The 22,019-nt window shown below is 37.9% G+C and overlaps 3 protein-coding genes across 9 annotated transcripts in view; 1 reads left to right on the top strand and 2 right to left on the bottom strand.

Moving 5' to 3' along the window:
- Positions 1 to 1,454: 1,454 nt before the first annotated feature.
- Or1j20 (olfactory receptor family 1 subfamily J member 20) overlaps positions 1,455 to 22,019 on the bottom strand; it is a 62,454-nt gene continuing 41,889 nt past the window's right edge. Inside the window, exon 3 of one of the 2 annotated variants that reach the window (XM_087651500.1) lies at positions 1,455 to 2,823. In XM_087651500.1, coding sequence (XP_087507626.1) covers positions 1,865 to 2,823 — 959 coding nt within the window. In that variant the 3' untranslated portion in view covers positions 1,455 to 1,864. 2 annotated transcript variants of the gene reach the window in all.
- On the top strand, positions 12,766 to 13,701 carry Or1n1 (olfactory receptor family 1 subfamily N member 1). Its single transcript, NM_020106.1, is given in 1 exon segment — positions 12,766 to 13,701. A coding segment is annotated over 1 exon segment (936 nt).
- Or1j4 (olfactory receptor family 1 subfamily J member 4) overlaps positions 16,211 to 22,019 on the bottom strand; it is a 47,698-nt gene continuing 41,889 nt past the window's right edge. For 5 of the 6 annotated variants that reach the window (XM_087653692.1, XM_087653694.1, XM_087653691.1 and 2 more), the window contains one exon: positions 16,211 to 17,350. In XM_087653692.1, coding sequence (XP_087509818.1) covers positions 16,396 to 17,334 — 939 coding nt within the window. In that variant the 5' untranslated portion in view covers positions 17,335 to 17,350 and the 3' untranslated portion in view covers positions 16,211 to 16,395. Of the gene's footprint in view, positions 17,351 to 22,019 lie in introns of those variants that run through there. The other variant, NM_001000826.1, reaches the window with a different exon arrangement.

The raw sequence follows: 22,019 nt of genomic DNA, 5'->3' as shown, positions 1-22,019 counted from the left end.
GACTGGGCTTTAACTTATACACACAGTGGTTTGAATTCCACTCCTACCATATATCGCTAGCTTAGTAGGATGGGGCTAGTTAGAAACCTCTCAGTATTAATGTTTTGTACTATAGAAGCTTCTAGAACTAGATAAAATAATAGATATAGAGAAGTCTGTCACTGAACTTTCGAACAACAGTGAATTTAAGAAATTTTTCTTCTACATAGATATTTTCTAAAGAAATTGAGACAATTTTTTTACCAGTTTTGATGGAAAGAAGCAGCTACATTATGGTGGCTGAGCATATAAGTACATTTCCCTTACTGCATATAAAATATAGTCAGACTAAACCAAACCCAAGGCCTCCTTAAATTCTTTCCAGGTTGTCTAGGATCCTGTATCTTTCCCAGCCTATTCAATATCCACACTTGGAACCTTACCTTGGCCTTTTTAGCAACTCCTTTCTGACAAGATAATTAAATTTGAGGAAGAGAAATCTGTGCCTTTCCATAATCTTTAGACTGTAGTGAAAGGATTTAGTATAGACATTAGAAATATGCATGGCCATCCTACCTAAGTTTCATGTGTTCTGTGCATCTAGGGTAATTCAAGCATTTGGGCTAATAGCCTAGTAAGAGCACCAGTGGAAGGAGAAATTCTTGGTCTTGCCAAGGCTGGACCCCCAGTGAATGGGATTCTTGTGGGGAGGGCAGTAATGGGGGGAGGATGGGGAGGGGAACAATCATATAGAAGGGGAGAGGGTGGGGCTAGGGGGATGTTGGACTGGAAACCAAGAAAGGGAATAACATTAGAAATGTAAATAAGAAATACCCAATTTAATAAAGATGGAAAAATTTAAAAAAAGAAAGAAATATGCATGGGATAATGTTTTCTTGTACTGAGCAAAAACAATTTGAATAACTTGGGAGAACATAGGACATATGAGAAGGAAAATGTTAGTCAATGAATCTAGTTATGGAGGGAAAAGTTTCCTGTTATATTATTTAATAGTGTAATAAAAGCAGTGAAAACTTACTACATATTTTAAGAGAACAAGAGACATTTTGGATATTTTACCTCAAAGTGAAATGATAAGTATTTGAGAAACTACACTTTCCCTGATTTGAGCATCTCAAATTGTGTGTACTTAGGTAAACATCATGTGGAATTTTGCAAATGTTGTTTCATGTGTTAATAGATATAAAAATTAAATTAGAAAATAACAGAGGAATTAAAAAGCAAAAAAAAAAATGGAGCTAGAGAGATGGCTCAGAAGTTAAGAGCAGAGGCTGTTCTTCCACAGAACCCAAGTTCAATTTCCAGCACCCAGATGGTAGCTCAAAACCATTTGGAACACCAGTTTTAGGGGATCCAATGCTCCTCTGACCAGGAATGTATATGCACATACATATATACAGGTAGACAAAGGATTCACAATTGTAAAGTAAATAAATCTACAAAAACAATAAATAATAAAATGAAGCTTTCGTTCCCAAGTTTATTATAAAAGAAAATAAAAATGAAACTGTGAACCTCTCAGCATACACTTTGTGATACCTTGGGAAAGAAAAATCTTTGTTTTAAGAGATTACAAACTACTCATGAAAAATGAACAAAAGCTGGGATTACATTAGGATTTTAAATGTCTGTAAAATGTGTACCGTGCAAAGGAAAAATGATATACTTGTATGTTTAGAAAAATTTCTTTTAAGACTTTAAAAACTGACATCAATTATATAGGAGCAAAACTATTCTGAAAAACACAGACTCCAAAAATATAAAAAGCTTCATCAAAAACCCCTGCTATAGTAATTCAGAAAGGGAAAGATGCATAAGTGGGTGTGAAAGGCCTTATGTCAGTCAATAGGAAAGATCACACCCATCACTGTGAACTTGCTCTCTTACTGAGCATATTTCTCAGTGCTCCTTTTATGTCTCGATTCCTTAGACTGTAGATAAAGGGATTCAGCATGGGTGTGACCACAGTGTACATCACAGCCACAATTACATCCTTGTTATTATTGTCCTTAGGTGAAGGAAAAGAGTATAGCCCAATAATGGCTCCATAGTACAGAGAAACCACAGAGAGGTGAGAGCCACATGTGGACAAGGCTTTGAAGATTCCCTTGGTGGAGGGAGTTCTTAGGATAGTGGCCCCAATGTATCCATAAGAAACCAGAATACATATCAATGGCACAGTTATGATCACCACTCCTACAGTGAAGATAACCAGTTCATTGATGGTGGTATCTGAGCTCGACAGCTTAAGCAGAGCAGAGAGATCACAGAAGAAGTGGGGCAGAGTATTGTCCCCACAGAAAGAGAGACAGGTAAGTAGAAGGGTATGCAAAATGGCACTGGCAAAGGACAAGACCCAGCACATAATTAACAGTAGGACACAAAGGCTCTGACTCATGATAGTGGTATAGTGCAGAGGGTGGCAGATAGCTACATATCTGTCATAGGCCATGGAGGTCAGAAGAAAGCTATCGAGATCTCCAAAAAATAGGAAAAAATACATCTGGGAAATGCACCCAGTGTATGAGATGGACTGACTGTGCGTCAACATATTCACAAGCATCTTTGGAGCTGTGACTGAGGAGAAAGAGATGTCTGTGAAGGCCAAGTGACTGAGGAAGAAGTACATGGGGGTGTGGAGATGAGAGTCCAGCCTGATGAGCAGGATGATGAGCAGGTTCCCCAGCACTGTGGTCAGGTACATGGCCAGGAAGAGGGCAGAGTACATGTCATTCATTTCTGGATTGATAGGGAGCCCCAGGAGGATGAACTCAGATGTGATACTATGATTATTCCTTCTGATGCAGCTCATTTTCTCCTTTTCTAGAAATGAACAAAATAGAAAAGTGAAAAAGAAGTGCTGTGGCTGTTATGTAACATTCCCCACATTTTAAAACCAGCCTCTCTGTTCATTTAACCCCAACTCAACAGTGTTTGGCAATACTAACATAGTAATGATCATCTGGTCAAGGCACATCAACCCCATAATTTTTGGAGATGCTGGAAAGTACTGTTTTGGGTATTCATTATGGAAATCCAAGATTAAGTACTTAAGATATAAGGCCAAGAGAATCACTAGTGTCTGCTGACAGGGGGATACAACCACTCTTGAAAGCAGTCTGGTGGTTTCTCAGAAATTTGGACATAGCACTACCTAAGAACCCAGCTATACAACTCCTGGGCATATACCCAAATGCTGCTCTGACATATAATAAGTACACATGTTCCACTATGTTAATAGTAGCTTTATTTATAATAGCCAGAAGCTAGAAAGAACCCAGATGTCCTTCAACAGAGGAATGGATACAGAAAATGTGGTACATCCACACAATGGAGTACTACTCAGGTATTAAAAACAATGACTACATGAAATCCTTAGACGAATGAATGGAACCAGAAAATACTATCCTAAGTGGGGTAATCCAATCACAAAAGAACACATATGTTATGTATTCACTGATAAGTGGATATTAGCCCTAAAGCTCAGAATACCCAAGAAACAATTCACAGAGCATACATATAAAGCTCAAGAAGAAGCAAAACCAAAAATGTGGTTGCTAAGTCCTTCTTAAAAATATACACAGGAGGAAATAACAGGACAAAGAATGAAGTAGAGATCGAAGGAAAAGCAATCCAAAGACTGCCACACATGGCATCCCATATGCAGCCACCTAACCCAGTTACTTGCTGATGCCAACAAGTGCTTGCTGACAGGAGCCTTATATGGATGTCTCCTGAGAGACTCTGCCAGAGCCTTACTGATACAGATGAGGATGCTTGTAGCTAACCATCGGAATGAGCATGGGGACCCCAATGGAGGAGTTAGAGAAAGAACTAAAGAAGCTGAAGGAGTTTGCAATCCCACAGAAAGAAAAACAATATCAAGTAAGTATACCCCCTATCCAGAGATCCCAGGAATTAATTCACCAACCAAAGAGCATACATGGAGGGGCTGCCATCTCTAGCTGGATATGTAGTGGAGGATGGCATTGTTTGACATCAATAGGAGGAGAAGCCCTTTGTCTTGTGAAGGCTTGCTTCCCCAATGTATGGGGAATTCCACTGTGTTGAGTTGGGAGTGGGTGGGTGAGAGTGGGAGCAACTTCATAGAAGGAGGGGAGTGGGAATGGGACAGGGGAAAAGGAGATAACATTTGAAATGTAAATACATAAAATATCCAATAAAAAAAGCTACGAAATTTGAGCTCATGTTCATCCTGGAAATGTATAAGGTTGAAGAATTACTGGGAAGCTAGTTTATGAAAGTTCTTTCCAGTTTAGAATATTCTACTTCTAGTCTCTGCAAAGTAAAAAATATTGGTTCACCAAAGAACATGTTTAACAAAAGAAGTAACCACATTTCTAAATATCTTTCTGTCTGCTAATGTGGAGAGCAAAATTGTAGAGCGGTGTTGTCCATAAGAACCTATAGTTGCTTCAATAACTTAGACATAACTCATTTGCTTATGCCTGGATTGTGGCAGCAAAAATTAAATAAAGACAAATAAAATTGAAAGGATGTGCAGTAAATTTGGAAGAAAACCCAGCACCATGTACTGAGAAATAAAGGTAAGCAAAAAGGGGTATTTTCCACTCTTTTTTCAGGAAGTAAATATGGCTCATTTTCAATGAAATTGTTATATATACATTTATTTTTGTGGTATCATCTAAAAATTTAGACAGAATGTTCAATACAAATTTCCAGTTTAGGTTACTGGCATACAATATTAAACATAGGAATCACAGCTAATAATACACCTTGGCATACACTGAAACACACAGATACTTTGAGTATGACAACATACATCTCCATACCTTCTTCTGTGTGATCTCTTAGGTGATGGGAATAGATACTTCCAGCCAAAAATAAAATGATGGTAAAATCCTTCCATTCATTTCAAGATGACATAGAAGTTGTTAAAACAGATTGAATCTCTTAGGACATCCATATCACACTTCAGTGGGCAAAAGAATTACAAACTAATACTCAAGCAAGATAGATTATATCAATATACTTTTGGTCAGAACTGCTGAAAAACTGGAATGGGTTATAAGCTTTCAAACTTCCAAGATCACCTAAGGGGCAATGTACCCATTCCCAGCTCAAATTAGAGAGAGTGAAATATAATTGCTTTATTCCTTGGTGCTCTTCTGGGAATGGAACTACTTGTTGCAGCACACATAAGAATAAACCCTTGGAGAATGCATGCTATTAATGACAAATAACCAGTAGGAACTTGGTGCCTACAAAGATTTTTGCTTTTCTGGTTCCCTTGAAGAAAATATGATTCAGTGTCCATAATGAACCAAACTGAATGTTATGAGTGATAAGCAAAATCTCTTGCTTCTGAACTCTATGACTTTTTTTGGTGTGTGTATGTGTGTGTGTGTGTGTGTGTGTGTGTGTGTGTGTGTGTGTGTGTGTGTGTGTGTGTGTGTGTGTGTTTGTGTTTACGAGTAGGTGCACATGATATCTGAGTATGAGGGTCAGAATTCAATTTAAGGGTATTTTCATCCTCAGTTATTTTTCCGCCTTATATTTTTTAATTCATTTTTTTAATTATTCACTTTATATCCCACTCACTGTCTCCCTCCTGTTCATTACCCCACAATCCTTTCCCTACCCCCCAACCTTCCCTTTTCTGAGTGTGTGGTTTTCCCCTGGGTATACTCCACCTTGCACGTCAAGCATCTCTGAGGCTACGCACTTCATCTTCCGCTGATGCTAGGCAAGGCAGTCTAGCTAGAAGAACATATTCAACATACAGGGTCTCTCACTGAAACTTGAGATCATTGATTGACTAGACTGGTTGGTCTGTTAGCCCCAAAGATACTCTTTTCCCACCTTCCCCTTACTGAGATTATAGACAAACCATATTATGCTCAATAGTTTTTTAAAAGGTATTAATTTTTTAGACTTTCATATATGGTACCTTCAGTATTCTCTCCATTTCATCACAGATCCACACCTTCCATTATATACATACTCATACAACTTGTATTTTTTAATTCATTAATTAATTTGTTTATTTTACATCCTGATCCCAGGGTCCCTTCCTTTTTCTTCTTCCCCTTCTCTCTTACGTCTCCTCCCTTCATCTTCCCATCTCTTTCCCCTCAGATTTGGGGAGGCCTCCTATGCATATCAACTGCCCTTGGCATATCAAGCTACAGTAGGACTAGGTATATCTTCTACTGAGGTTAGTCAAGACAGTCCAGTTAGGAGAAAGGTATCCAAAGACAGACAGCACAGTCAGAGACAGCCCTGCCTCCTGCTGTTAGTTGCCCAAAATGAAGACCAAGCTGCACATCTGTTCAGTATGTGTAGAGGGCCTAGGTCTGTCCCATGCATGCTCTCTGGTTGGTGGTTCAATCTCAGTGAGACCCTATGGTCCCAGGTTACTTGATTCTTTAGGTTTTCTAGTACTGTCCTTGACCTTTCTGGCTTCTTCAGTCATTTTTCTCCTTCTTCCACAATATCCCCTAAGCTCTGCCTAATGTTTAGCTGTGGGTCTTTGCATCTTTTTCCATCTCAGATGAGAGTTATGCTATGTTCCTGTCTTCAAGTACAGCAGAAAATTACTAACAGTGTCAGGGGTGGGCTCTCTCTTACAGTATGGATCTCAAGGTGGACCAGTCATTGTTTGGACATTCCCTCATTTCTGCTCCATCTTCATGGATGCACATATTTTTCCATTTATTTATTATTTATTTATATCTCAATTGCAGCCACTCCTTTCCTCCCAGTACTCCCTTACATAGCCATTCTCCCAACTCCCCTCCCCTTCTCCTCTGACAACCCACTCTGGTACATCAAGTCACAGCTGTACTAGGAATATCCTTTTCCACTGAGGACAGGCAAGGCATCCTAGTTAGGGGAACAGGATCCACAGGCAGGCAACAGAGTCAGGGACAGCCCTGGTTCATTTATTTGTGGACCTACATGAAGACAAAGCTGCACATCTGCTACATATGTGAATGTAAGCTAAGTCCAACCTATGTACGCTATTTAGTTGATTACTCAGTCTCTGGGAGCCCCAAAGGGTCCATATTAGTTGCCTCTGTTGCTCTTCTTGTGGAGTCCCTATCCTCATGGGTCCCTTAATACTTCCCCCAACTCTTTCACAAAACTCCAGGAACTCTGTCTTATGTTTGGCTGTGGATATTTGCATCTGTCTTTGTTAGTTCCTTGGGTGGAGGCTTTAAAAGGACAAGTATGCTAGGTTCCTGTCTGCAAGTATAACAGCATATCATTAATAGTGTCAGAGATTGGTTCTTGCCCATGGGATGGGTCTCAAATTGTGCCAGATATTGAAGTGCTCAATCTTTATTTCTGCACTACTTGTAGGCAGGGCAAATTTTGGTTTGAAGATTTAATGGTTGGGTTGTGGACCCCATCCTTCCATTGGAAATCTTGCCTGGCTACAGGAAGTGGCCATTTCAGTTCCATATCCTCTATTTTTAGGAGTCTTAAGAAGTGGGTTCACCCTAATATTGGGAGTTTCCATTGTCCTAGGTTTCTAGCTCATCCCAGAGATGCCCCCAATATGATTCCAGTTCTCTCTCTGTCAGTCCTCCTAACACTCGGTCTTCTTGTTACCCTCGAAATTTCCTCCTTCACCAAATTTTCTCTCTCTCTCCACCTATAATGTCTATTTCATTTCCCCCTCTCAGTTTGACTCAAGCATTCTCAATTAGTCCCTCCTCATTACTTAGTTCCTTTGGGTGTGTGGATTATAGCATGGTTATCCTGTGCTTTATGGCTACTATCTACTTTTAATTAGTACATATCATGTTTATTTTTCTGGGTCTGGGTTACCTCACTCAGGATTTTCATGATGTCTTTGTTTTTAATACCTGGGTAAAATTCTATTATGTAAGTATTTTCTTTATTCTTCAGCTGAAGGACATCTATATTATTTCCACTTTCTAGCTTTCACAAGCTGATATGAACACAGTTGCCAAGTGTCCTTGGGTATTGTTCAACATCATTTGAGTATATGTCCAGGAGTAGTATAGCTGGGTCTTGAGGTAGACCTATTCTCAATTTTCTGAGAAAGCGTGGTTTTCCCTTTTCCTTGGGGGTTGTTGGCCAATGGGAGCAGAGTCAAAGAACCAGGTTCTGACAGTCTGTGAGTACAGTTGAATGGTAAATTACAGGAATCAGCTTCAACAAGGAAGTTCAACTTTTTCTTCCAGGGTGAGGGGAACATATAGGCAGAGGGCAGCAACTAGGTGGTGAGAGGTTCTGTTATGCTTCATTTGCATTAGGCATCACATTTCTATCATCTGCATGGGAGCACAATAACCCCATTATAATACAGGAAGCCTGGGGAATGTTCTTTTAGGGAATTACATTGAAGGTCATAATTAAGGTAAGTCCTGCAACAATGCCTAGGGACATCTACCAAATAAGGCCAGGCAGAGAGTAGGGAGCCCCAATGGCGGAAAGGATTCCTCCATTTTATATAGAACTCAGAAAGCTGTCCAGACATGGTGAACTGCAACCTTTAGCAGTAGGACCCTCCAACAACAACAACAACAACAAAATCAAATTGTTTTCCAAAGTGATTATACAAGTTTGCATTCCTACCATCAAAGGAGGAATGTTCCCCTTGCTCCACTGTTTTGCCCACATGAACTCTTTGATCTGACTCCTTCTGGAAGATGGAATCTCAGGAATCTAATTTTGATTTGCATTTTCCTGATGACTAAGGAAATTGGACATTTCTTTAAGTGCTTCCCAGACATTAGAGAGTCCTCTGTGAAGAATTGTGTTTAGTTTTGTACCCCACTTATTAACTGGGTTATTTGGTATATTGATGTTTAATGCCTTGAATTCTTTATATATTTTAGGTATCAGTTCTCTGATTCATGTAGGGTTGGTAAAGATCAGATAAACAATTTAAATAGAACCATAATCCCCAATGAAATAGAAGCAGTCATTAAAAGTCTCCCAATCCAATAAAAGCTCAGAACCAGATGGTTTTAGTGAGGAATTCTACCATATTTTTAAAAAAGCACTAATACCAACATTTCTCAAACTGTTCCACAATATTGCCAAATTTATTCTATGAGGTCACAGTCACTCTGATACCTAAACCATACAAAACTTCAACAATGAAAGACAATTTCAATGTCTGCATTTTAAAAAAATACACAAGTTTTGGTGCTGCTTATATAATCTTAGATTTTACCATTCACTGGCATGGGTTGACTCCACTCTGGAAGAAAACAAAATTCTTCCTCTTTTAGAACCTATCATTTCCCAACAGTTCCAAATGAGACTTGACATCTATCCCCATCCCCAAGACTGGAATTTTGTATAGCTTAAGTTTACATAAGTCCTGTGCATGACATCTCAATTGCTGTAGTTGACCTATTGTTTTCACAAAGAACTAGAGACTATGGATGACAGCAAACAAGCTAACCTTTACATATATGCAGAATAAGTGGAATTCAGAAGACAGTATTGATGATCCTGGAGTCAGATTTGAGGAGGATTTGAGATATCACATGGGTATTGGGAACTAAATCTGGGTCCTCTTTAAGAGCACCAAATGCTCCTAACCACTGAGAGTCATCTCCCCAGTACCAAATTACCATTTTGATGTTTAAGGTTTTTTTAAGGGTCCTAAAGTAAACAGAGAGGAGTTCAAAAGTCCATAGCTGGGGAAAGCATCTAAAATTTATTACCAATTATGGAAATATTCTGGTTCACAGGTCCATCTAGCTTCTGACTTCAAACATTTTGTTATTTTTATTACTCTTCTCTTCGTGAATTTTGTCTTTTAAAAATCTCTTACAAAACATAATTGGATGAGATAAACGAAATAGGTGCTTTACTCAAAAACATGAGAAACTTTCAAGAAAAGTGGTAGAAGCTTTTTAAATTTCATTTGTGAAGGAGCTTGTAATCAAAGGGACCTTGTTGCCAAAATCCAGGTGTGTCTTCCTAGAAAGCATGTTTTACTATAGATCAATGGTTCTCAGCCTTCCCAATGCTGTGGCCATTTAAGATAGTTCCTCATGTTGTGGTGACCCCAGCCATAAAATTATTTTGTTACTGCTACACAACTGTAATTTTGCTAGTTGTGAATTGTAGTATAAGTATTTGACATGCAATACACAGTTTGAGAACTGCTACTATAGATCGTTATTATCAACCAATATAGTGGTTAAAGCGCTTAATGATATGTATAAAGAAAACAGTAAAACATCTCAATTTCAATGTCACCCCGTGCTGCACTAATTTTGTCAGTTCTAATAGGGACAGCGGATTTGGGTATCATAACTATTCACTAACAAGGCTCTGGGGAACTCTGTTTTATGACTTCCTATATCTATTGGCACTGAAAGCAGAGTTTGTTCAACTCTTTTCTAGGACTTATTAGTCTGATGAAACAGCAGCTCTGTGTCTGTCAGATAAGGCTTCCAACTGAAAACATAAAATACATGAAAATTTCTCGAAACTTTGTTCAAGTGGAATCAGAAGTTCTGTCTCACACTGGCACTCTGTCCTTGTGATGCTGGTAACTGGCCATTCACTGTGACTCTGTGGAGATGGAGTCTGAGTCTCAATTCTTGGCTAACCTGGAACTGAGGGTTTGATTACACATCAGTGACTTGATCAGACCCTTCCTCTGCAGAAATAAACAAATACAATAAATGAGTCAAACTTGAAAAAAAAAGAGTTTTCAGCAAAGAAACTCATTTTTCTGGATTTTCCTCTTAAAGCAGATAAATGAAACTATGTCTCTTGCAGCTTTGCATTCAACTATGACCTTGAATTGTCTTTGTGATCATTTCTTCACTTTGTGAACTCCTCTTCATCTAGAACCCTGGCATTCTTTCCTTCAAGTTTCTAGTTCTTCTACATAGTATCTCATATACATTGAATGATTTGACTTTTGCTTTGGTCTATTTGCTATTTGATTTTGATATTCTATCCTCAGAACCCTGATTACTGTCAATCCTGTTAAAAACCTTGTCAGGAGGATTATGAGTCTCTCTTTCTGTATAAATACTTTTGTGTGGCTTTCTTCTCAGTGTACAGGGTAGCAGCGAGCATGGGAACTTGACGTAAACTGTTACAGCATACCAGGTCCATGTCCTGAAGTACGTTTACCATAAGGCTCACCTGTCTCACACTTGTTGACTGATGCAATAGATGAAGAGGCAGTGGTGGTAAGTGAAGGGACTGCTTGACTTGGATGACAGGAGGTAAACCAATTCATGGAAACACGTCACTGATGTCTCAAAGACATGCAGACATTTCTGAGAGGAAGATTCCAAAAAGGATGACAAAGATTTTCAGGGAAAAGTAAAACTAGGAAATAGAGCAAGAGGTGCAAATCCAAAGTATTAATCTGAATATCAAAAAGACAGAATGCAAAAACATGTGGACTTATAGTGGTAAAAGTAGCTTGTAGGTAAGAGCCCCTACTGCCAAGCTTGCTTATCCGGGTTGGATCCTTAGAATCCACATGGTAGAAGGAGAGAACAGGCTGTTGTAAGTTGTCCTCTGATCTTTACACTGGTGCAGGTAGAAGTAGGCATGTATGCACATGCACACATGCATAATACAACCCCTAATAAATAAATAAATAAATAAATAAATAAATAAATATTTTAAATGTCCCTTTTAAAAATAAATTATTTTATCTACTTATATTCCAAATGGTGTCCCCCTTCATGGAGTCTCCCACTCTTTTATATAGTGATAAAATGATGGATTCATTTTATGTTTTCTCTAAAATAACACACAAGCCCTTTGAAATAAAGAAAGGAAACAAATATTTATATGGAAATAGGGGTTCTGTAAGTCAAGGATTCATGGAATTATCAGAGAGCCTGCATTCTTTGTCTTGAAGAAATTTAAAATGCATTGGCTCTTAGGAGAATCTTTTCCTCTGAGAATGTGGTTATTTGAATGTGTTCAGTCACTGGAGTCTAATCTTTTTGAGGAATCACGCTTCTGTTGTGATTAATTATAATTGATTAATTAAACCAGAGACAACATTGGTGGTAACTCCTTATCTCTTGTAAAAGTTGTGAAATTTGGAGATGTGATAGTCAATTCGGTGTGTGTAAATTTTATAGGTTCACAGGCCTGTAATCATTCTCATATTCTCCTCTTGGGAAAGTTTGAAATTTTGACTTAGAAATCTAAACACTACTTCAGAGAATCCTTTGGTTTCCAGATAGATTTCTCTTTAGAAGTGAACTCTGATTAAAAAGCGTTTTAGGAACATGGCGATGTTGTTGAAGAAAAGCTCTAAGGCCTTGTTATTTTTATCTGAAAAAAGGATCAAAGATTGAGAGAATGAATCATTCAACTGCCATTTATTATAAAATGGGTCATCATGAAGGACTTTCTTTTGCACATTTTCAGATAATCTCAAGAAAGAATATATAATTTTGTTCACATTAGCATATTCTAGCATGATAGAAGAACTAATAGGGCTTGATTTGACTAAGGCTGGGTAGTCATAGAGATGACCATGCCTCTGGAAGATGACCCTCATTGGATGAATGCTCCTTGTATCACAGACTGCACCGGGGAAGAGAGAGGGACAGTAGAAAGTAAGGAATTCTTCAGGAGAAAATGAAAGGCATTAAATCCAAATAGTAGGAAACATTTGCACTAGGAGTAGTGAATTGAAATACAGATGTGGATGTTGATAGATCAGAGGCCAGTGCCTGTATCTTGAGACTCAACTCTACATTCTGACTGTCTTTTCTGACCTACAGATGCTCTATACTCATGGAAAACCAGTCCAGTGTCTCTGAATTTTTCCTACAAGGAATATCAGGATTTCCAGAGCAACAGCAGCTACTCTATGGACTTTTTCTATGTATGTATCTTGTCACCTTGACTGGGAATGTACTCATCATCATGGCCATTGGCTCAGACCCACACCTTCACACTCCTATGTACTTCTTTTTGGCCAACCTGTCCTTTGCTGACATGGGTTTAATATCATCTACAGTGACCAAGATGTTGTTTAATGTTCAGACTCAGCGCCATACCATCTCCTATACTGGTTGTCTCACACAGATGTATTTCTTCCTGATGTTTGGTGATCTGGACAGCTTCTTCCTGGCTGTGATGGCCTATGATCGCTATGTAGCTATCTGTCACCCCCTCCACTATTCCACAATCATGAGGGCCAGAGTCTGTGTCCTGATGCTTGCCCTGTGCTGGGTTCTCACTAACATAGTTGCCCTAACTCATACTCTCCTCATGGCTCGACTGTCCTTCTGTGTTGTTGGGGAAATAGCTCACTTTTTTTGTGACATTACTCCTGTTCTGAAACTCTCATGCTCTGACACTTATGTCAATGAACTCATGGTTTTTGCCTTAGGAGGTACAGTGCTCATGCTCCCTTTTATATGTATTGTTATCTCCTATATCCACATTGTATTTGCCATCCTGAGGGTTCGAACCCCTGGTGGGGGTACAAAGGCATTTTCTACCTGTAGCTCCCACCTTTGTGTGGTCTGTGTTTTCTATGGAACACTCTTCAGTGCCTACCTGTCCCCTCCCTCTGTAGTCTCTACAGAAAAAGATATTGCAGCTGCTGCAATGTATACTGTGGTAACTCCCATGTTGAACCCCTTCATCTACAGCCTAAGAAATAAGGACATGAAAGGGGCCCTAAAGAGGCTCCTTTTTCATAGGAGAATTTTATCTTCTTAAATACAAGAGTAATGTTCAGTGAAGAAACACAGTCTGTATCAAACAACTTTCTTCTCATTTAAGGTTTCATACATATTAAGTACAAGATTGATGTCAAGTTACTTATCCTCATTGAACTTTAGTCTTCCCTTGTATAAAGACTATAGAAAATAATATTTACTAATTTAATGTCTTGTTTACTTTTTCTTTTCTCTATTCTGTCTTTTTTATTTAAGATAGGCCTTGATATACAACCCAGGCTAACTTTATATTCGTTGTAGCCTAAGTTGGCCTTTAACACACAATTCTCAGTCTCTGAGTGTTAGATTCTCAGACTGAACATAAACACTCAGTTCAGTGGTTCTATTTAATAAGATGAGTTGGAAGATTGAATATGATAAGCTGGAAAAATGTATCAGATGCAATAACCAATGTAGTAGATGCCAAACCAAGGGGATCAGATTGTGTGCTCACTTTGGTTTCCCCGATGATTCTGTCAGCTCAGGATATAGAGAACCACCAAGGGCTGATTATTTCTCCATGGTCAACTGTCTAACACTCTTCCACACAGGCAAGCTAGCTACTACTGTATTAAAAATTCTAAATATATTTCTTTCTTGATACATAAACTTTATCCCGGGCTGTAAAGTTTAAACTTCTACCTCCTTAAAGTCACCCATTCCTAATGTGTTGTTGATAAGGCAATGATTTATACAGCAGTACAAATTATTGCTAAGTGTTCGCACCTTGATTATGCAAAGAGATTTTTCTCTGGGATCAAATATGAGTGATAAGTTTGCTTGCTCATCATCCCTATTTAAGGTACCTACTTTTATTTGCTTAGAACTCATAGTGTTAAAGCTGCCAGTCTTCAAGTTACTCCCCAAATTCCCTAAGGTTATTCAACATAATCAAAATCATCCCAGCCACCTAGGTTTCCATTCTTAATATCTGTTCACAAAGCCAAAAATGAGAGCTTTCCTCAGATGTAATGAAGCTTCCCTTCATTACTATGACCTGTGCGGTATGCCTCCGAATTATACTCTTTCCATCTTCATATCATGATATTCACCCACTTATTGTCTGTTACCCAATGTACAATGACCAATTTTTTCAATTTCCAAATATATACATTGATTATCCAAGTGCCTATATTACTTAATATGGCATTTTGCCTCCTGGATAAAAAATTACTTATGAACCTACTAGATTAATATGTGATGCCCTCTTGACATATATACATATATATCTATATCTATATCTATCTATATATATATATATCTGTGTTTTAGAAACACAACCCCTTTTTAATTTTCTTGGACTTATGTTTTTATAACACCTTTAGTTTATTCTATTAATCTGTCTAGACTGTCATTTGTCCCATGCATATCACTCCTGCACACCCTTTAAAAGAGTTGAAAATTTCCTTCATCATTATATTTTTCCCTAATCTAAACAGCATTTCCTAAGTCCCCTCTTGTGATACTTCTTGTAATTATGCTATTGAACTAAACCTTAACTACAAAATACATGTAATGGTCTGTTTTTTATATCATTATTGTGAAGATCAACAGAGATAGAACAGATACAAGAAGCTATGAACACATGTTCTGTAACACAGAATCATGCAAAAAATATGATCATTTTATTTTTATAGTAAGGTGTTGCCCAAGTTTTGTCTTTTTCTTATTCTATATGGTTAGACATAGACTCAATGCTTGCTATAAAATAGGTAATGTGCTAAATGGCCGCTGCTAGCTATGAGATGAGTGAAGTAACACTATCTTTTGACTTAATTATAGATACATTAATGTATCTATGTGATAATCTTATGTCATTCATATATATTTATATATGAATACACACACACACACACACACACACACATATATATATATATATATATATATATGAATCATATATGCACATGGAATTGGCTGGGACTGAGTTTTCTGTTAACATGATGCTAATCAGGGAAATTACAGAGAAGTTTTCTTTGTTACTGTTCTCAAATCAAGAAACCTTGACTGCTGAAGTGGAGCAACTGAACTCACAACAATGAGTTGTTAGAAAAGGTGTTAGAGAAGGCACAAAATATTTTCTTCTCCCAGCTCACCTTTATTATATCTATTTTTGTAAATGAGGAAAGTATTGAATTGGAGGCAAAGGAATGATATGATACTTACTTTAAAGTGCATATTGTCCCAGTTCTATGCACTTGCTGCACCAATGTTGGGATCTTTTAAAAATTCTTATGAACAAAAATATTTCCAGGAAATAAAAGGAGTGATTGAAATTATTCTAACATTTACTGACCTACCAAGATTCAAATATGATAATCTCACACATCTGTGCTCTAGCAACACAAAACCTTTTAAATTTCTTTGATCTTAGCGTGCTATTGTAATCCCTGGTTTATTCTATCCCTATGTCTAGACTTTCATTTGCCTTGCTGCATATCAATCCTGCCCACCCTTCAAAATTCTAACACTGAATTTTCCAAATATAGAGGCAAAATAAATTGACAACATTAACACAGAATTCACTTTTTATATTAATGGGATACAAGGAAAACAGAAAAGAAGTGTGCCAGAATGTACTTTGAGAAATTAAATATTTACTGATTACATGATCCATAATGAGATGACAATCATAGGTGTAATATTTGGAGATATGTGGATATGTAGGTTTATTATAAGGATGTGAAATATGTCATTATGTTGAGATTGCTGCCCTGTTGACGAGCTTCTTCAAAGCTTCCTTCATGTCTCTGTTCCTTATGCTATAAATGAAGGGGTTCAGCAATGGAGTGACCACTGTGTACATCACAGAAGCAATTACACCCTTGTCACTAGAAGTGCTGGATGAAGGTATAAGGTAAAGTCCAATAATTGCACCATAATACAGAGATACCACAGAGAGGTGGGAGCCACATGTGGACAAAGCTTTATAGATCCCTTTGTTAGATGAAACTTTCAGAATGGTGGCCCCAATGTGGCCATAGGAGATCAAGATGCATATTAATGGCAGAGTAATGACTATTGTGCCTGCTGTAAAAATGACCAGTTCATTGAGGGAGATGTCTGAGCATGAGAGCTTCAGTAAGGCAGCGAGGTCGCAAAAGAAATGAGGAATGGTGTTGTCAGCACAGAAGGACAGGCGGGCCAGGAGGAGGGTGTGAGATAGGGCACTAACACAGGATAGGATCCAGGACATTGCTACCAGTAAGATACAGAGTTCCTCTCTCATGATGGCCGTGTAGTGCAGGGGATGACAGATGGCCACATACCGATCATATGCCATTGAAGTGAGAAGAAAGTTGTCCAGGTCAGTGAATAATATGAAAAAATACATCTGTGCTATACACTCTGTATAGGGAATGGATGAATCCTGAGTATGCATGTTCCTCAGCATCTTGGGTACAGTGACAGATGAAAAGGAGATGTCAGTGAGGGCCAAGTGGCTGAGAAAGAAGTACATGGGGGTGTGGAGGTGAGAGTCCAGCCTGATGAGGAGGATGATGAGCAGGTTCCCCAGCACTGTGGTCAGGTACATGGCCAGGAAGAGGGCAGAGTACATGCCTTGTTCTTCTGGCTTGATGGGGAGCCCCAGGAGGATGAACTCAGACACAGTACTCTGGTTATCTTTTCTCATGTTATTCTTCTATTTGCTGTGAACAGATGATATCAAAGAATGTAGAAACAAGCAGATGTTGATTTACAGCAAGGCAATAAATGCACCATTCATATTTTTATGAATGTTATATGCTGGTAATACTCAGCCATTTAAAATGGGTTGCAACTGAAATGTGAGAATTTGCCAAAGTATTAGAGTTTAATAATTAGCATCATTGGCATTCAACAGCATCTGGGGACAAAGCAAGTGAACCACATGATGACTTGCAGCTGCAAAACCAGGAAGTACCTACACTGTTTTAGGAGAGGTTTTTGGACCTTCAAATTACAGTGTGAACATTTGAAATGTTTTAAAATCTCTTCTAGTTCCCATCTACTCCCAGAGCTGGGGCTTTCCCACAGCCCTTGGACACAAAACCTGCCCACAAAGATCTGTTCTGCCAGGAGCACTCTGCCTCCTAAACCCTCAGCCCTCAGGTGAGACCCCACTTTCTCCCTATTGACTGTCCAAAGAGAGACCCACTGGGAACATGCCGGGCATGGAAGCCACAGGGCTGCCTAGGATAGGACCCTTCCACTATCCATCTATGCCCAGAGCAGGGACTGTCCCACAGCTCTCTGACAAAAAAACCTGTGATAGAACTTGTAGACCAGCAGCTCTTTCACTTCAAAGATGACAGGCTCACAGGCTCACAGGCAAGACAAACTCAATTTAGAGACAACAAGACCAACTAAAATCAGAGATAACCAGATGGCAAAAAGCAAGCACGGGAACCTAAGCAACAGAAAACAAGGCTACTTGGAATCATCAGAACTCAGTTCTCCCTCCATAGCAAATACTCACTATCCCAACACATCAGTAAAACTATGTTTGGATTTAAAATCGGATCTCATGATGATGATAGAAGACTTTAAGAAGGACATAAGTAACTCCCTGTTACTACCCATAAGACAACACAGGTAAAAAACTAGAAGTCTTTAAGAGGAAACAAAAATATCCCTTAAAGAATTACAGAAAACACAATAAAACAGGTGAAGGGATTGAACAAAACTATCCAGGAGCTAAAAATGGAAATAGAAACAATAAAGAAAACACAGAGGGAGATAGAACTCTGGATATAGAAAACATAGGAAAGACAACAGGAGTTATAGATTCAAGCATCATCAACAGAATACAAGAGATTGAAGAGAGAATCTCAGGGGCAGAAGATTCCATAGAAAACATTAGACAAAGAAAACATTAGACACAATAGACAAAGAAAATGCAAAGAGCAAAAAGCTCCTATCCCAAAACATCCAGGAAATCCAGGACACAATGAGAACACCAAACCTAAGGATAATAGGCAGAGAAGAGAATGAAACTTTCCAACTTAAAGGGCCAGTAAAAATCTTCAACAAAATTATAGAAAAAAAATTTTGCTAACCTAAAGAAGGAGATGCCTACGAGCATACAAGCAGCCTACAGAACTCCAAACAGTTTGAACCAGAAAAGAAATTCATCCCGTCACCTAATAGTCAAAACATTAAATGCACAAAACAAAGAAAGGATATTAAAAGCAGTAAGAGAAAAAGGTCAAGTAACATATAAAGGCAGACTTATCAGAATTGAAGCAGACTTCCAACAAAAAATATAAAAGCTAGAATATCCCGGACAATAGTCATACAGACCCTAAGAGAACACAAATGCCAGTCCAGGCTACTATATCTAGCAAAACTCTCAATTAACATAAATGGAGAAACTAAGATATTACATGACAAAGCAAAATTTATACAACATCTTTCCACTAATCCATCCCTATGAAGGATAATAGATTGAAAAATTCCAACACAATGAGGGAAACTATACCCTAGAAAAGGCAAGAAAGTAATGTTCTTCTAAGAAATGCAAAAAAGGAGAGACACACAAACATAATTCCACCTCTACCAACAAAAATAACAGAAAACAACAATTACTATCCCTTAATATCTCCTAACATCAATAGACTCAAGTCCCCAATAAAAAGATATAGACTAACAGACTGGATACATAAAGAGGACCCAGCATCTTGCTGTATATAGGAAATGCACCTCAGTCACAAAGACTGATACTACCTAAGAATAAAAGGCTGAGAAAAAAATTTCAAGCAAATAGTCCCAAGAAACAAGCTGGACTAGCCATTCTAATATGAAATAAAACTGAATTTAAATCAAAAGTTATAAAAAAATATAAGGAAGGGTACTGTATATTCATCAAAGGAAGATATACCAAGATGAACTCTCAATTCTGAACCTCTATGCTCCAAATGCAAAGGTACCCACACTGAGAAAAGAAATTTTACTAAATTTCAAAACATATATTACACCACACACAATAATGGTAGGAGTCTTCAACCCACAACTCTCATCAATGAATAGATCACAGAAACAGAAACTAAACAGAGACACAATGAAATTAATTGAAGTTATGAACCAAATGGATTTAACAGATATCTATGTAACATTTATCCTAAAACAGAAGAATATACCTTCTTCTTAGCACCTCATGGTACCTTCTCCAAATTTGACCACATACTTGGTCACAAAACAGGCCTCACTTGATACAAGGAGATTGAAATAGTTCTATGCATTCTATCAGATCACCATGGACTAAGGCTTGTCTTCACCACAAAGCCCACATACACATGGGAGCAGATCAATGCACTCTTCGATGACAACTTGGTCAAGGAAGAAATAAAGAAAGAAATTAAAAACTTTTTAGAATTTAGTGAAAATGGAGGTAAAATATACCCAAAGTTGTGGAACACAATAAAAGCAGTACTAAGAGGAAAGCTCATAGCTCTGAGTTCCTCTCAAAAGAAACTAGAGAGAGCATATACTAGCAGCTTGAAAGCAGACCTGAAAACTCTAGAACAAATACTATCAAATATAGCCAAGAAGAGTAGACAGCAGGAAATAATCAAACTCATGTCTGGAATCAACCAAGTAGAAATGAAGAGAACGATACCAAGAATCGACAAAAGCAGGAGCTGGTTCTTTCAACAAGATAAATAAACCCTTAGCCAGACTAACCAGAGGTTAGAGAAACAGAATCCAAATCAACAAAATCATAAATGAAAAGGGAGATATAACAACAGAAACTGAAGAAATTAAAAAAATGATCAGATCCTACCGCAAAAGCCTATAGTCAGCAGAACTGGAAAATCTGAATGAAATGGACAAATTTCTATACACACACCAGGTACCAAAGTTAAATCAGGATCAGATAAACCATATAAACAGTCATGTAACCCCCAAAGAAATTGAAGCAGTCATTAAAAGTCTCCCAACCAAAAAAAGCCCTGGACCAGATGGGTTTAGTGTAGAATTCTATCACGTCTTCAAAGAAGACCTTAATACCAATTCTCTTCAAAGTATTCCACAAAATAGAAACAGAAGGAACACTACCTAATTCCTTCTATGAATCCATAATTATGCTTGTACCTAAACTACAAAAAGACCTTACAAAGAAAGAGAACTTCAGACCAATTTTCCTCATGAATATCTATACAGAAATACTCAATAAAATTCTCACAAACCGAATCCAAGAACACATCAAGACGATTCTTCACCATGATCAGGCTTCATTCCAGACATGCAAGGATGATTCATTGTATGGAAATCAATCAATATAACTCACTATAACAAACTCAAGGAAAAAAATTACATGATCGTTTCATTAGATATTGAGAAAGCATTGGACAAAACTCAACACCCTTTTATGGTAAAAGTCTTGGAAAGATCAGCAATTCAAGTCCCATATATAAACGTAGTAAAAGCAATATACAGCAAACTAGTAGCCAACATCAAACTAAATGAAAGGAAACTTGAAGCAATCCAACTAAAATTGGGACTAGAGAAGGCTGCCCACTCTCTCTCTCTACCTATTAAATACAGCATGTGAAGTCCTAGCCATAGCAATTAGACAACAAGAAGAGGTGAAGGGGATACAAATTATAAAGGAAGAAGTCAAAATATCACTATTTGCAGACGATATGATAGTATACTGAAGTAATGTCAAAAATTCTACCAGAGAGCACCTATAGCTCTTAAATAACTTCAGTGAAGTGGCTGGATATAAAATTAACTCAAACAAATCAGTAGACTTCCTCTACTCAAAGGATAAACAGGATGAGAAAGAATTTATGGAAATGACATCCTTCACAATAACCACAAATTATACAAAATCCCTTGGTGTGACTCTAACCAACCAAGTGAACGATCTGTATCACGAGTAACTCAAGTCTTTGAAGAGAGAACTTGAAGAGGTTCTCATAAGTTGGAAATATCTCCCATGCTCATAGATTGGCAGGATTAATATAGTAAAAATGGCCATCTTGCCGAAAGCAATCTACAAATTCAATGTAATCCCCATCAAAATTCCAACTCAATTCTTCATAGGATTAGAAAGAGCAATTTGTAGATTCATTTGGAAAATAAAAAGACCCAGTACAACAAAAACTATTCTCAACAATAAAAACTTCTAGGTGCATTACAATGCCTGACTTCAAGTTGAATTACAGAGCACTCATGATAAAACCTACATGGTTGAGGCACAGAGTCAGGCAGGTAGATCGGTGGAAATGAACCCACACATCAATGGTCACTTGATCTTTGAAAAAGGAGCTAAAACTATCCAATGGAAAAAAGACAGCATTTTCAACAAATTGTGCTGGATGAACTGGAGAT

Source organism: Rattus norvegicus, chromosome 3 (assembly GCF_021556685.1).
Source record: "Rattus norvegicus strain SHRSP/BbbUtx chromosome 3, alternate assembly SHRSP_T2T, whole genome shotgun sequence".
NCBI lineage: Eukaryota > Metazoa > Chordata > Mammalia > Rodentia > Muridae > Rattus > Rattus norvegicus.
The sequence above is the reverse complement of the archived record's forward strand: the minus strand, read 5'-3'. Positions and strand labels throughout refer to the sequence as shown.